General features: G+C 53.6%; 2 protein-coding genes across 3 annotated transcripts in view; one reads left to right on the top strand and one right to left on the bottom strand.

The window, feature by feature from the left end:
* Positions 1 to 651: 651 nt before the first annotated feature.
* Positions 652 to 11,450, bottom strand: CLN3 (CLN3 lysosomal/endosomal transmembrane protein, battenin). Of its 2 annotated transcripts, XM_021700463.1 has the most exons (16): positions 11,372 to 11,450; positions 11,062 to 11,184; positions 10,825 to 10,903; positions 9,555 to 9,651; positions 7,983 to 8,054; positions 7,556 to 7,635; positions 7,329 to 7,414; positions 6,733 to 6,805; positions 6,506 to 6,649; positions 5,447 to 5,559; positions 4,060 to 4,106; positions 3,896 to 3,964; positions 3,737 to 3,792; positions 3,501 to 3,594; positions 1,103 to 1,243; positions 652 to 1,001 (listed from the first exon to the last, which is right to left on the bottom strand). In XM_021700463.1, the coding sequence occupies exons 2-16, from the start codon at positions 11,105 to 11,107 to the stop codon at positions 882 to 884; spliced, it is 1,317 nt and encodes a 438-aa protein (XP_021556138.1). In that variant the 5' UTR covers positions 11,108 to 11,184; positions 11,372 to 11,450; the 3' UTR covers positions 652 to 881. The 2 variants fall into 2 exon arrangements, with proteins under 2 accessions (XP_021556138.1, XP_021556137.1); XM_021700462.1 differs by having other exon boundaries at positions 7,329 to 7,635.
* A 1,673-nt stretch (positions 11,451 to 13,123) lies between these two features.
* Positions 13,124 to 14,425, top strand: part of APOBR (apolipoprotein B receptor) — a 4,132-nt gene continuing 2,830 nt past the window's right edge. The window contains exons 1-2 of the mRNA XM_044915273.1: positions 13,124 to 13,225; positions 13,578 to 14,420. Of these exons, the coding sequence (XP_044771208.1) occupies positions 13,169 to 13,225; positions 13,578 to 14,420 (900 nt within the window). The 5' untranslated portion in view covers positions 13,124 to 13,168. The remainder of the gene's footprint in view (positions 13,226 to 13,577; positions 14,421 to 14,425) is intronic.

Consider the following 14,425-nt stretch of genomic DNA (forward strand, 5'->3'; position numbering starts at 1 on the left):
GGAGCCCGATGTGGGACTCGATCCCGGGACTCCACGATCATGACCTGAGCCGAAGGCAGTCGCTTAACCAACTGAGCCACCCAGGCGCCCCAAGGGTGGCTTAGTCATTAAGCGTCTGCCTTCGGTTCTGGTCAGGATCCCGGGGTCCTGGGATTGAGGCCCATATCAGGCTCCCTCCTCAGTGGGGAGTTTGCTTCTCCCTCTCTGCTCCCTCTGCTTGTGCTCTCTCTCTCTGTCAAATAAATAAACAAAATCTTTCTAAAAATAAAATAAAATCTTTTAAAAAAAGAGGGAAGTGTATTAAAATCAGCTTCCTACTTTGAAATACGCAAATCAGAGAGACTCATTTGGATGGAGTGTTACATATGTGATATGTCCACAGAACCCAGGTGGTGCATACATGAGCACTCATTGTAGGAATTCTTTGAACCTCTCTGTATGTTTGCAAACTTAAGTGTTGGGGTAAAATATATGTAGATTGCGTCATACAGTAAATGAATGAATGAATGAGTAAAGCCTTAAAGACTAGGTAGAAATCTGCTGAAATACTTTCTTTAAACTCCCCTGCTTATATTCCAAAGTGGGTTTGTATTGCTCATATAACAAGAGAATATTTTTTTCAAGCAGAAAAATGGCACAGGAGTCCATTGATAAAATTGATAAAATAGGCATTTATTCTGAGGACGTAACACCATGAAGAAACTCCCCAAGGCCAGCCTGGGAGTGGGCGAAAACTGCTGGCTCGCTCGAAGGGGAACGGGACCTCAGCACTTCTCTGCACCCCGCCGCTCAGGGAAGCCTGGGCCAGAGCTTGCTCGGGCTTGCCCGCCTGTCATTGCAGGCCCAGATAAGTGTGTCCCATGTCCCAAGAAGCCAGAACGTCAAGACAGGTGACAAAGGAAGTCGTGTAGAGGCAGGGCCAGGAGCCCTGACAGGGAGATTCCCAGAGTGTCGGAGATACAGGCAGCTGCCATGGCAAATTCCCGGTGCTCATCACTTGTCTGCAGAGGGCAGGAAGCAGGGGTGAGGCTTCAGTCCTAGCCGCCCCGGCCCAGGCCTTCCCCAGAGAGGCCCCCCGCGCCCTCGCCCAGCTGGCGCTGACCTTCAGGGCGATGTTGTGGAAGGTGTTCACGTAGGCAGCACCTCCGAGGAGCCCCTCATACAGAATGATCAGGAAGACGAGGTAGATGCTGGGAAGGAAGCTCAACCACACGTCCACCAGCAGGAAGGCCAGGTTGAGGCACTGGGGATGCAGGTGGAGGGGAAGGCTGAGCCCGGGACCAGAGGCTGTGATCCCATCCAGTGGCCCCTGGTTCTGGGAGATGCTGGGGAGAGGGCTGACAGAGCTGGATCAAATCCCAGCACCCAGCTGGCCTACCAGACCCTGGGATCTGGGGTAGGCCTTCTCCCTATCCTGTCCCAGCACCCTAGACGTTGTAGGTCTCTCTCCCAACCTCGCCTTGGCTCATGTCGCTCCTGGAACGCTATTCCCCTTCCCTCACTTGGGATCTCCTGGTCACCACTGTTTGCAGCTCAGCTTGGATCAGGACCCCTCCCCTGGGCTCTCATGCCTCCTCCCAAGGGCTCCCTGAAGAGAGAGGCCCACCCCTCTCCCGCCATTTTACCAGACTGAGACTATGGGTGTTGATGAGCAGTTCTCAACTGGGTGTGATTTTTGCCACCCAGGGGACACCTGGCAATGTCTACAGATGTTCCTGGCTGTAGCAAGTGGGGAGGGAGTGGGTAGAGGCCATGGATGCTGCTCAATTCTGCGGTGCACGGGACAGCCCCACAACAAAGAATGATCCAACCCCAAATGTCAACAGGGCAGAGGTGGAGAAACTCTGGCTAAGGCATTCTCATGTCTTTAAGGAGGACTCTCTGACCCCACCCATGGGAGTAGGTCCCTCCTCTGTGCCCCAGTCCTTCAGAGGACCCCAGTGTCCCAGACCTGAGCGCACAGGGTTGCCTCCCCAGTGTGGAGGCCGCCATGGCGGTTCACACGCTTGATGTACACACAGATCACCTGGGCATCTCGTGCCCCACATAGGCCTTGCCCTCGAACGTTCTAATTCATTAAGTGTGAGGTGAGCTCAGAGATCTGCACTTAAGAAAACACATCCCAGTGACGCTAACGTGACTGGCGACACTCTGCCAAGGCTTCAGTCTGTAGCATGAGGCCAGACACTTTCTGTAATGGACTTCTTTCTGTAACGATTATAAGCTGCTAATTCTATGGAGCAGCCTTGGTTAAAATCACAGCAAAAATCCTAAGCTCCCCATTTCAGTGGCATCTAACAAAGAACCCCGAGTTCAGAATTGTTGACACAACGATTTGGGGCTTTGGGGGTACAAGGCCCTGGGCTGGCAGCACTGCTCAGATATAGAAGGAAGAAAGCTCAAGGACATTCACAGGGCGCTGTCATAACACTCAGGTGCAACCTACACTTAGGTCTGTATCTTATCCTAGAACTGCCATCAGTTTATTAAAAAGGACTTTCCTGGGGCACCTGGGTGGCTCAGTCGGTTAAGCGTCTGCCTTATTCCAGGGTCCTGGGATAGAGCCCCATATCGGGCTTCTTGCTCAGCGGGGAGCCTGCTTCTCCCTCTCCCTCTGCCTGCCACTCCCCCTGCTTGTGCTGTCAATAAATAAAATATTAAAAAAAAAAAAAAAGGACTTTCCTTGACTGATGAAAGGTTTATTTTATTTATTTTTTTTAAAGCAGGGAGCCTGACGAGGGGCTCGATCCCAGGACCCTGGGATCATGACCTGAGCCGAAGCAGACGCTTAACGACTGAGCCACCCAGGCACCTCTGGAAGGTTTATTTTGATAGTTACCTTCAGGGGCTATAGACTCGTGACCTTGAAACAATGAAGGCTGGTTATGTGAAGCTACTTTGGTTAGACCGTGGGCAAGAATGGTGTGTTTGTTCACTTAACGCTGGAATACTTCTGCCACGGCAAGTTACATTTGCTCACCAGCCTTGCGGTAAATAACCTGTTGGCTACAACATTGCTGATTTTATCATAATGAACCATCCAGAATAAAAGAACAGTACTTTTTTTTTTTTTAACCCATGGAAACATTATTTGAAAGCCTGTGTCTCTGCACAAGGCTTGTGGAAATAATCATTAAGTAAGTGCTTCTCGTGGATTAAAACACTTCTTCTCATCTCTATTTGGTACAATGACCCTGAGAAGTAGATATTGGCCACGCCTGATTCATAGATGAGGCGATCTCGGCTCAGGCTGGTTCAGGGACCTGCCCTAAGTCACACAGCTACGGAGGACAGAAGCTGGGATTTGCACCCAGGTTTGCCAGGCTCCCGAGGCCACACATTTTACACATTTTACACAGAGCCAGAGGCCTGCTGGCCTCCTGTTCCCTGGGCTCAGAACCTGACGGCAAGCAACAAACACTTCCTGCCGATGGAAGGAAGCCTGGGGTCTGGGAAGCTGGGAGCCAAGGTGGGAACAGAGGGAGGGCCGGGCTCGGTACCTGCAGCAGGGCCAGGACCCACGTGAAACGGATGCGACAGCAGTGGAGAGAAGAGCGGGAAACAAAGACGCCAGCCTGGTAGAGCATCTGGTACCTTCGATGGGGGCAGGAAGGGTGGAGGAAGCCCCTGTGAGTGGCTACTCAGCAGGGTGGCCCCGGCCGTCCCCAGGCCCTAGCATCAAGGGGCCCTCCCAGCCCCCTGCCCGTCCTGCTACCCAGCCTCTCACCCTTCTTACCAGCGATACTGCTGAGCGTGACTCAGGGACGTGTTCCGGAAGAACAGGAGCTCAAACTGCAGCCAAGGGCAGATAGGGCAGATGGTCAGAGACCTTCGGGGCCCCTGCCTCGACCACTACTTCCTCCCCCCCCCCCCCCCCCCAGCAGCTCTCACTCACAAGCCCCTGATTGATGAAATACTCCGCAAAGTAAACCAGGACCAAGGGGACGATGTACCGCAGCAGGCCCTGGAAGAGTCCGAAGACGTTAAGTGGAAGGCTGGCAGGTGGGCACTGGCCACGGCGGGGGGGGGGGGGGGTGTCGCCACAGCCACCGTCCATACCTTGAATACAGTCCACCTTTCCTGAAGGGAGAGGCTTGAGCTGGAGTCTGCAGGGGAGCAGGGAGGGAAGGGCAGGTGAGGTTGGCACACCCACTCAGCAGAGGGGTGCTGGTGGGCAAGGGCCAACCATATTCACACTCTTAGTGTGAATGCATTTAAATGCCACGGGATTGTACAACTAAATATGGTTAAGGGGCACCTGGGTGGCTCAGTCGGGTGAGCGTCTGACTCTTGATTTCAGCTCATGTCATGATCTCGGGGTTGTGAGAACAAGCCCTGCATTGGGCTCTGTGCTTAAGATTTTCTCTCTCCGGGTGCCTGGGTGGCTCAGTTGGTTAAGCGACTGCCTTCGGCTCAGGTCATGATTCTGGAGTCCCGGGATCGGGCCCCACATCGGGCTCCCTGCTCGGCAGGAAGCCTGCTTCTCCCTCTCCCACTCCCCCCAGCTTGTGTTCCCTCTCTCGCTGTCTCTCTGTCAAATAAATAAAATCTTAAAAAAAAAAAAAAAAAAGATTTTCTCTCTCCCTCTGCCTCTTAAAAAAAATGGTTAAATTGGTAAACTTCATGTTAGATATATATTACCTCAATTAAAAATAAAAAGGAATTAACTGGTGGGATCTCTCCATGGCTCTTGTACAGTTTGATAGCTACACATCTCCAACAGAGCCACACTGGCCCCTTCCTTCTGCTTCTTGAACATCCAAGCTCCTTCCCATCGCAGGCTCTTAGCACTTGCTGTCCACTCGGCCTGCAACCTGACTCCCTGTCGCTCAAAGTTCAGCCCAATGACCCCTCCTCAAAAAGGCCTTCACAGACCACCTCCTCTAAGTGGGACCCTTCTCTATTTCCCTCAGTTCCTAGCAGCAATCCCCGCTTTATGTCCGGCCAGCACTTACCAAGGCTCGAAAATAACATGTTTCCGATTCAGCTGCTTGTTTATGAATCTGCCCCCTTTCCTCATCTCGGCCACCCGGTACCCACAGTGATCATCAGCACATGGTAAATACTCACTGAGCACGTCTTTCTTTTTTTTAAGATTTATTTATTTGAGAGAGAAAGCGAGAGAACGTGACTGGGGGGACGCGCCGAGGGAGAGGGAGACAGAGAATCTCAAGCAGACTCCACACTTAGCGTGGAGCCCACCGTGGGGCTCGATCCCACGACCCTGAGATGGTGACCTGAGATGCAATCAAGAGCCGGACGCTTAACTGACTGAGCCACCCAGGCGCCCCAGTGTGTAGTTCTTAAACAGATGAATGCCGCTGGTTCTTACCATAACCAGCACTGCCATCCACCTCCCCTCCGGACTGTGTCCACCATAGAGAGGAAAGGCTAACACCCGTCCAGAGAGAGAGTGACGGCTCCGAGGGACTCCGGGGTTTCCTACCTGGCTTCGACTCTGGGACCCCACTGCCAATCAGGGGCTGTCGTGCTGATGTCTCTGCCTCTTCCTCCCCTCCAGGGTCCTGGGGCTCGGGAGATGTGAGCAAAAAGAAATAGCTAGGAACAGGTGGGATGAAGATGAGACCGAAGCGCCTCTGTCAGGCTGGAGAGGCCGCTCCCTCCCAGGGCAGCCCCCCCCCCATTTCCACACTCCTCGCAGGCCCCCCGATCCTGTGCCGGAGAGCTCTAACTGAGGAAAGGTGCTTCCTTCCTTAGAGTTGAAATTTGTCTCCTTGTTGTTTCTACCCATGGACCCTTGTTTGGATTTCTGGCTCACACCAAGCAAGTCAGCTCTGTTTTCTTATCATTGTTATTCTTTTTTTAAAAAGATTTTCTTTCTTTCTTTGACAGAGAGAGACACAGCGAGAGAGGGAACACAAGCAGGAGGGAGTGGAGAGGGAGAAGCAGGCTTCCCGCTGAGCAGGGAGCCCGATGCGGGGCTCGATCCCAGGACACTGGGATCATGACCTGAGCCGAAGGCAGACGCTTAACGACTGAGCCACCCAGGCGCCCCTTGTCATTGTTATTCTAATGATTATTACGTGTTCATCCTGTGCTGGGCCAGAACTTTCAGTCTCTTCTATAGAGACCAGGTCTATACTCAGCCATGTCTACACTGCTCCTATATAAATTGTTTGCTTATTATTTTCCTTTAAATCGATTCACTTTCTCTACATGGCCTTGCCCTAAGCAATAATCTGTAAAATCACAGGTTTGATTGGCTAGTTAACATTTTTTTCCAATACCCTCAAAATTAATCAAAGAAAGTCCACCCCCGTCCCCTTCTATCACCTCGGGATCCACACTACCAGATGCTTCACACACATCATTTAAAGGTGTCCCACGGTATGCGGCCAACAGGTAGCAGCTCCAAAACTCAAACCAGGCCTCTCTGAGTCCAGAACCCACATCCCCTCTTAACAAGGCTGCTGGGACCTGAAGATCGGGAGCATGATCTAGTCCTCTCCTCGAATCCCTCATCCTCCCAGCCCCGGCAGCCTACCTGGCCAGCAGCAGGGCGGGGATACCCAGCATGGACAGCAGGGTGTGCTGCGGGGAGAGGCCAGCCTGGGTGAGCCCCAGATAGGACAATGCTCCCAACAGCCCTGCTCCCCCGGTTCCTGAGGACCACCAGGAGATCACAGCCCTGAGAAGAACACAAGAAATGAGGAAGGACCAAAGCCAGCACCAGGGGGGTCCTCTTCCCCGCTCCCGGCTCTGCCTGCTTACCTGGGGTAGAAGGCAGTGAGCGCGAGGAAGGTGACCTCTCCCAGACCTGACGAGATGCTAGCCAAGACCACACCTGCGGGGAGGACAAGCATGGCAGTGGCCACACCTGGCCTCCCCGATCGCCCCGATCCCCTGAGGTGTCCGGCCATGGCCTCCTCTGCATCAGCTCAGAGCAGCGAAAAACAGATCCCCTGGCGGGGGGGGGGGGGGTTCGGATCTGAAGGAGAACCAACCCGCCCCCCTGCATGCCCTCTCATAGGGAACGGGACCTCCATCTACCCAGTTATCAACTCCGGAGCAAGAACTCATCCTTGACGCCTCAGCTGCCCCCGTCACGGCGTCTTGGTGACTCTGCTCATCTCAAGCTCCATATACTCCATCCATTTCTTCCTATCCCTGCCCCCCACCCCCGACCCCAACCACCACCCATCCTCCAAAATGACCTCATCTCCCATCTCCTACTTGTGACAGTCCCAGCAGGCTTCTGAGGCTTACAAAAACAATCCCTTTCCTCTCAGAAGTTGGGGGACACTACCCCACAATGCTCTGTTTCCGTTCCTCTGGGTTCCCCACCTGACACAAAACCTCACACTCACCACATAGGCTGGTCCCCACTGAATGAGAAAAGGCCACCAGGATGAAGCTCCCAGCAGCACAAACCCCACTGACGAGAACCCGAGGGCTGAGGGCGAGAGGTTGGGAGGGAAGAGGAAGGTCGGCCTCCGCCCACAACTCCCCACCCCTCCCACCACTTCTGTAGCCCTCCCGGCCTCCCCGCTCTTCAGGCCCCACCTGACCTTCCTCCTGCCACCCCCACTCAGACCTGTACGGCAGCAGATGCAGACCAAGAGGAGCCAGCAATTTGATGACGAGGGTGGGGAGAATATCTGCCAGGAGCACGGCCTGGAACAGAACAGAGTGAGACCCCAGACGGCCCCAGGGACAAGCCTCCCAACCAAGTGACCGGGGGACGACAGACGCCAGCCAGGTCGACCTGCTGCAGACACAGGCTCTGAAGTCAGACAGATCTGAGCTCAAACCCCAGCTCTGCTGCTCCTTAGCTTTGTGTCCAGAGCTTCAGGTCCCTCATCTGGAAAATGGGGGGTGGTTACAGCACTTAGCTCATAGGACTGACATGAGCCAATGCAGGAAAAGGCTCAGGAAATGGTCTTAATTATTATAATCACGGTGGTCGCAGCTGGGTGCTGAGGGACGGGGCGGGGGTCGGGGGGGACCAGATGGGTACTCACAGCCGTGGAGACAGAGTTGCAGTCAAATCGAGATGAGCTATTGTGGGGGGTGGGCGGTGGGTCTGGGTCCACCTGATGACAGAGGAAAGTCTTTCACCCAGGGAGGCAAGAGGAGATACAACCTGGCTCCAGTCCCAGCTCAGCCCTAACTTGAGGGATGGCCTTGGGTCAACACTGGCCTCTTGGGACCTCAGTTTCTCTACGTGCATAACGGGGAGGTGGGGTTACTGTAGAAAGCTCAAACTAAGGACCCAAAGGCCAAAGATGGCCCCGTAAATGGGCTCTACTTGGGTAACACATTCAGGAGCTTTCATTTTCAAAAATTTGGGCTTCTAAATTTTTACTTTCTGTCTAGAACAATGTACAGCTAGGAGAGTGAGCTGTAATGCTCCCGAAGTGCCTTGTTTTCTCTGATATAAATATTTTATAAGGACCTCTTCCAGTGGATGCTTGGGTGTGGTTACCACTTCAATTTTAGGGATTGGGTGTATATGCAGTAGAGCTATGGTCTGGAAATGGGTCTCTCTCCCCTGAGAATGGGAAAGGAGTTTCACTTAGAGATCTGTGAGGGTGGAGTTAAATCAAACCCCCGATGTGACCCTTTCCTCTTCGCCCTACTCCTCTTAGGCCCCTAGGAGGACATCCAGTTTTTTAAAGCCCTGTGGCTCCAAGCCTGGTCTCATCTGTTTCCCTGCCAGGCTCATGTGTGGACCACCCGAGCAACCCCTGACCTGAGGATTCCAAGTAACTGTTTTATGTAGACACGCGAATATGTAAATGCCAACGTTTTTAAATAATTTGATCAAGTCTTTGTAGCTACTCAGCCAAGGAAAAAAAAAATGGGTTTCCAGAAAAGCTGACCTTGGACCAAACTCCCTGTTGGATCTGCAAGGTGGCGGCTGCACTCCTTCGGCATGTACTCCCCCACCCCCCGCCCTGCCCCCAGCTCATCACAGACAAGAGGGTCTCAACTGGAGGTGATTATACCCCCCAGGGAACATTGGGCAATGTCTGGAGACATTCTTGTCTCAACTATAGAACAGGGGGTATGCTGCTGGTAGAGAACAGGGGTGCTGCTAAGCACCGTACAATGCACAGGAAAGCCCCACAACAAAGAATTCTCCAGCCTAAAATGAACAGCGCTGGGGTTAAGAAACGCCGTCATCTGAGTTTGTATACGTGGTACCAACTGATTCTGGTTGTTTTTTTTTTTTTTTTTAAGATTTTATTCATTTATTCATGAGAGACAGAGAGAGAGAGAGAGGCAGAGGGAGAAGCAGGCTCCCAAGGAGCAGGGAGCCCGATGCGGGACTCGATCCCAGGACCCTGGGATCATGACCTGAGCCGAAGGCAGACGCTTAACCATCTGAGCCACCCAGGCGCCCGGTACCAACTGATTCTTAAAAACCCTTCCTGCTCTGTGGTCTGGGAGACTGGGAACTTTAGTCCCCTTGGCCCACCCCTTGGCCACCCCATACCATGAGGTTTTCAAAGGGGTCCCTGCTCTAGAGTGAGTCCCTCATCTTCCCATAAGGACTAAACATGGTGGTGGCGGTAGAGAGGGTCACTTACATGGCTCTGGTTCCCAGATGCCCTCTGGTGGCTAAGGATGTCATGGGCAGCACTGAGCATCACCACGTAAGAGAAGTTGTTGCAAAGGCCCAGGAGCCTGGAGTGAGCAGGATAGACTTTTTTCCCCTTCCGTTTTATTGAGATATAACTGACATATAAGAACAGATCTTAACCTCCTTCCAGGCTTACAATCTAGTCACAGTCCTAGCACCAAATCTCTCCTTCCTATGGCCTTCAATCAGCTCCCTTGTTCTTCTCTCTCACCAGACCCCATCTCCATTTCAGTGTTAGGGCTAGAAATACAGGCTTTGGGATGACAGACTTGGGTTCACATCTCGTCTCCCCCAGGAAGAGAAGAAAGTCATCCTTGACGACTCTCTCCTCCAAGCTCCCACCATGGTTCAGTTCCTGGGGCATTTCTCATCCACTGATCCCCTGTCTCTGATGCGCTGTGAAACAGTAGAAAGCTCCTGGGGCTTGAAGCCCAAAGGATTGTGTTCAGGTTCCAAGCCTGCCGCTTCCTACTTGAGTGGCCTCGGGCTACTCATGTGTAAATGGGGACACAGGTTTTCCTTCCCACTACCTCACAGGGTCTGTGGGGATTAAAAGAAGATCCTACCAAAGCCCTTTATGACCCATGAAGGATCTTTTTTTGCTTACTCTCATTTCCCAGAGCTGCACTCAGTGATGGGAAAGGACCTGGGCCCAGTGCCAGAGATTCCATGTGCTCTTTTCACAAGCCTACGAAGTGGTCCCACCATTCTTCCCATTTTGCTGCGGGCAACCAGAGAGGCTCAGAGAGGCGACAGGACTCTTTCAGAGTCACATGGGAAGTCACTTCCACCCCAGTGTGCCACCGAAGCCCTCGATGTTCAGATCAGCGCTAGAAGGATTTCCCAAGGCTCAATATCGGAACGATGTGAGGAGGTAGATGGATGGCCTTTCAAAAAGTGCGGATGCGTTTATTAAAACGTGCATTAGGAAAAACATTGGCTTCCCATCTAGAGTAATGACTTAAAGTTTTCTTCTAAAAAAACCACGTATTTACAAATTTGGTAGTAGGATCTTGCCCAAACGTGAAGGTGGGAAGTAAATGAGTGAAGTCTTGGAGGTTTACACGCTGCCTCAGGGCAAACCAACTGGTTCAGTAAATATTTGTGAATGCAGCTCCCTTTTCGCAGCTCAACTCTTTCTTCCCTTTTTCCTCCTGTTGCTTCCCAACTCTTCCCACCCCATTTTTTACTTCTGCTCAACTCTTGGGGCCACTCACCAGAAACCCATCATGTTCCTCCAAAGGGCGCCCCGACGGTCCAGCAGCGGGGGCAGAGGTTCCGGGGTGGTCTCCTCCCCTGAGAGAGCGAGAAGAGAGCATGACCCCCACCCCACTCGCAGGTGCACGAGGGCCCCACGGGTGTCCTCCCGGGGCCGAGCCAGAGCCCGAGGCCCGAATCAGGTGGGTCGCGGAGCAGTGGCTGTCACTCTCAGGAGGGTGGGCGGGAATACGCACCCTCGGAATCCAAAAGGCGCCGCCGCGAGCCCGCACAGCCTCCCATGGCATCAAGTTCAGGTCCCGCGAAGGGTTCAAAGTCTGCGAGAGTCCAGAATTGGCTCCGACCGGGCGGGTGAGGGTCTGCGACAGATGAGAAGGATCAACGCCCCACTGCAGGTCCCAGCTCCGGCTTCTCCGCTGCACTCGCGCCGGGCGACCCACCACGTTACCCCGGGGCTCCATCTCGCGCCCTCGCACCCCCCACCACACCCCACCCGTGGGACTCTGCCCCAGCCCCCTTTAAAGCAGGGGGCTCCGCGGTCTGTACCTTTAAGAGCAGCTGCAAGTTCGACCCCGAGGTACCGCAGGTTGGCGGGTCACGTGACAGCATCCGCGGTGCTTTCATCACGTGCTTGGAGATCACCACAACTTCCGGGTCCTCTCTCTGTCTTGGCTTCAGGCTTTCCCAGCCTCGGGGCGGGGGACAGAGAGAGGCCGGGAGAACCCTGGAACCGCTGGTTTAAAACTGGAGCGGGCAGGATCAGCAAGAAGAGCCGTGACGTTAAACTAGCGGCGCTCAAGGTGTTGGCCCTGTCGTGCCAGGACTAGTCATGGCAGTGAGCGGCTTCAGCTCCTTTCGCGGCCCTCAATTGCCAGAAATAAATATGGCCACCCGGCTACTCTAGTCCCCGTTTCTGGCTGGGAACAAAGACAGCCAGCTTCAGGGCATTCTTATTCCTCTCTGTTGCCCTTAGATTGCTTTGAGAACTGAAAATCAAGATAACTCTCACTTAAGAGGATTTCTGTCTATTGGCAATATCCAAAGCATTAAAGAGATCACTTTCCCCTAATTATCCCAGAACCAAAGAATAGCACAGAAATAGTCCAACCCCTGGTTTTACAGATGAGAAAACAAAAAAAGGAAAGTTGCTGGTGATGATACAAGGTTAGCCCTAAAGCTAACCTTTAGGTTAGACCTAAAGCTGACCTTAGAGACCTAACAATAGGGAATAGAGCACCAGAGGCAGGTGTGCTTGGCTCAGCAGGCTGCGGCAGAATTCCTGCCTGCCTCGAGAATGCTTAGACCAGACGATTCTAAGGTCCAAGAGTCTCATTCTGTGATCTCATCTAGTTCCTCTAATTGGAAATTTGGAAAGTGGAGATCAGGGAGGGGATTGCGGGAAGAGGTGTAAATCAAAGTCATTTCACATAGTCCAAAATAAGAAGTGATTATTCTCTTACCTTTCTCTAGGTGGTAAAGCAGCATCCTGAATTTTCTTCAGTGAGTCCTTCCCCTGCTAATCTCTTCTATGGGCTTCCACCAGCTGGTGCCCACCTCTACCAGCTCTTTCTCACCACCAAGTCCTCAGATTGCTCTTTGAAATGTGCCCCCTTTGGTCTGCTTCCCAGGTTGCTCAACCAGTGAAAAATGGTGTCCTACTACCCATGTGGGACAAACTGAGCAACATGTCATACATGGCCTGTGCCTTCAAGGAACTCACAGGAGGGTGGGAGGTAGACACAAATAACCACAATACAAAGCTTAGCCAAGTTTTGTTTCGCAAGAATGACTACGGATGAGGGAATGGGCACTGGAGCCACCAATCCAGCCCCTTCTTCCCTTTGAGGAAGCATTAATGACCCTGAAATGAGAAGCCAAAGCTCTTACCAGCCCCTCTTCACTCCTACTCTTTGTCCCTAGGCAAAACAGGAACCACAAACCCCAGCTTCCTCTCACAGAGTGGCTGTGGCTTAGGGGGAGCCGGAAATGGCTGAGGTGTGAATACAAGACCTGAGTCACTTGAGCTGCAGTTGCCACACGCCCCCTCCCCCCGTCCCCAATTCTGAGGGCTCCTGCTCCCACGTTTTTCTTTATGGCCTCCCCCCTTGCCCTTCAGCTCCAAATATGCACCTGAGTCCCCTGTGTGATGCACACCCATTTCCCAGCCAGGGCTGGAAGCTGCTCTGTGCATTGCGGAGGGTGGGCAGGGCCTGAACAGGGGATGCGTCAGGGAGACACAGGGGAAGAGGAAGTATCTTGGGCCCCCGGGGAAGACTGGCTTGTCTCGGTGGGTGGGGACGGTCATTTGTCAGCTTTCTGGACACACAGACAGAGACAGACAGGATGGATTTCCTCCGGCTACGTCTCCCTGGGCTGCATCAGGCCTTGCGGGGAGCACTGGTGAGAGGGGCAAAGAGATGTCAGAGACTTTCATCCTGCTCCCTGGGGCCTCACCTCCTTCCCTCCTCCCTTTGAGACTCTCCTCAGACTTGACATCCCTTTCCCAGGATCAGGTAGCCTCCTAGCCTGATCGTTTCTGGATTTCAATCCCCATACCTCCATAGACACATCAATCTACCCCTAATTTAGCCCTTTCTTCTTCCTTCTGCAAATCCAGTTCTCTTTCCCCTCCCAGATCCCAGAACCCCTCTTCTGTGGCCCGAGTTCCTCTGGGCCAGGGTCCCAAGAAGGAGGGCTGGGGGAGAGGGCCTCCCCTTAATGCCTTTGTCCCCTCCCCCCCCTTCTCTTCTAGGATTCCCTCAGCTTCTTTGTCTCCTACCTTATGGGAGCTGAGGTCCCCACTGCAGAGAGGAAGGAGGCGAGGGCAGCTGAGGAGCTGGGGGAGGTGGCTGCAGGAAGGCCAGGGAAGCCTGAAGAGAAGGAAGCCCAGGAGGCCTTGGAGGGCCTTGGAGGCAGCCCAAATCAGGAGGCTGGAGGGCTGAGAGGGCCCGGGGAGGCTGGAAGACGCCAGGAGGGAAGTTCAGCAACAGAACAGACCTGGGGTTGGGAAGAAGGCAGTTCCCATGGGTCTCAGGCAGACAGGCAGGACACTGGGGTCTGGGAGGCAGCCGAGGCTGCCAGGTGCCAGGAGCCAAGGGCCCACTTAGAGGCCAGAAAGGAGTCCAAGGCAGGGTCTGAGGCTGGTCGAGACAATAGCAGTCAAGCCCCGGAGAGTCAAGGGCCCAATGAGCAGGAAGTGAACAGAGAGGAGACACCGAGAACCTGGGAACAGGAGGAGGAGGCGGAAGAGGGCAGGGAAAGAAAACCAGAGGTGGCCAGGAAGGTGGAGTCAGAGTGGACCTGGCACTGGGAGCCTGAGGGGGAGGTAGGTGCTGATGGACAAAAGGTAGCAGGGGACAGCAGGGGGTCGTTAGAGCAAACGGTCAGGGAGGCAGTTGCAGAGGAGATCCAGGGGTCTGGAGCCAAAGAGACCGGGAAGGAAGAAGAGGTGATGGGGGTCCTAAGGGGTAGCCAAAGCACAAGGGCACAGGAAGCATGGGAGTCAGGGACAGAATCTGAGGATGGGACAACCTCAGGCAGGGAGGAGGATGGGACAGCCTCAGGCAGGGAGGAGGACAGCAAGGCCTCAGACAGGGAGGA

Source organism: Neomonachus schauinslandi, chromosome 5, assembly GCF_002201575.2.
Source record: "Neomonachus schauinslandi chromosome 5, ASM220157v2, whole genome shotgun sequence".
NCBI classification, from domain to species: Eukaryota; Metazoa; Chordata; class Mammalia; order Carnivora; family Phocidae; genus Neomonachus; species Neomonachus schauinslandi.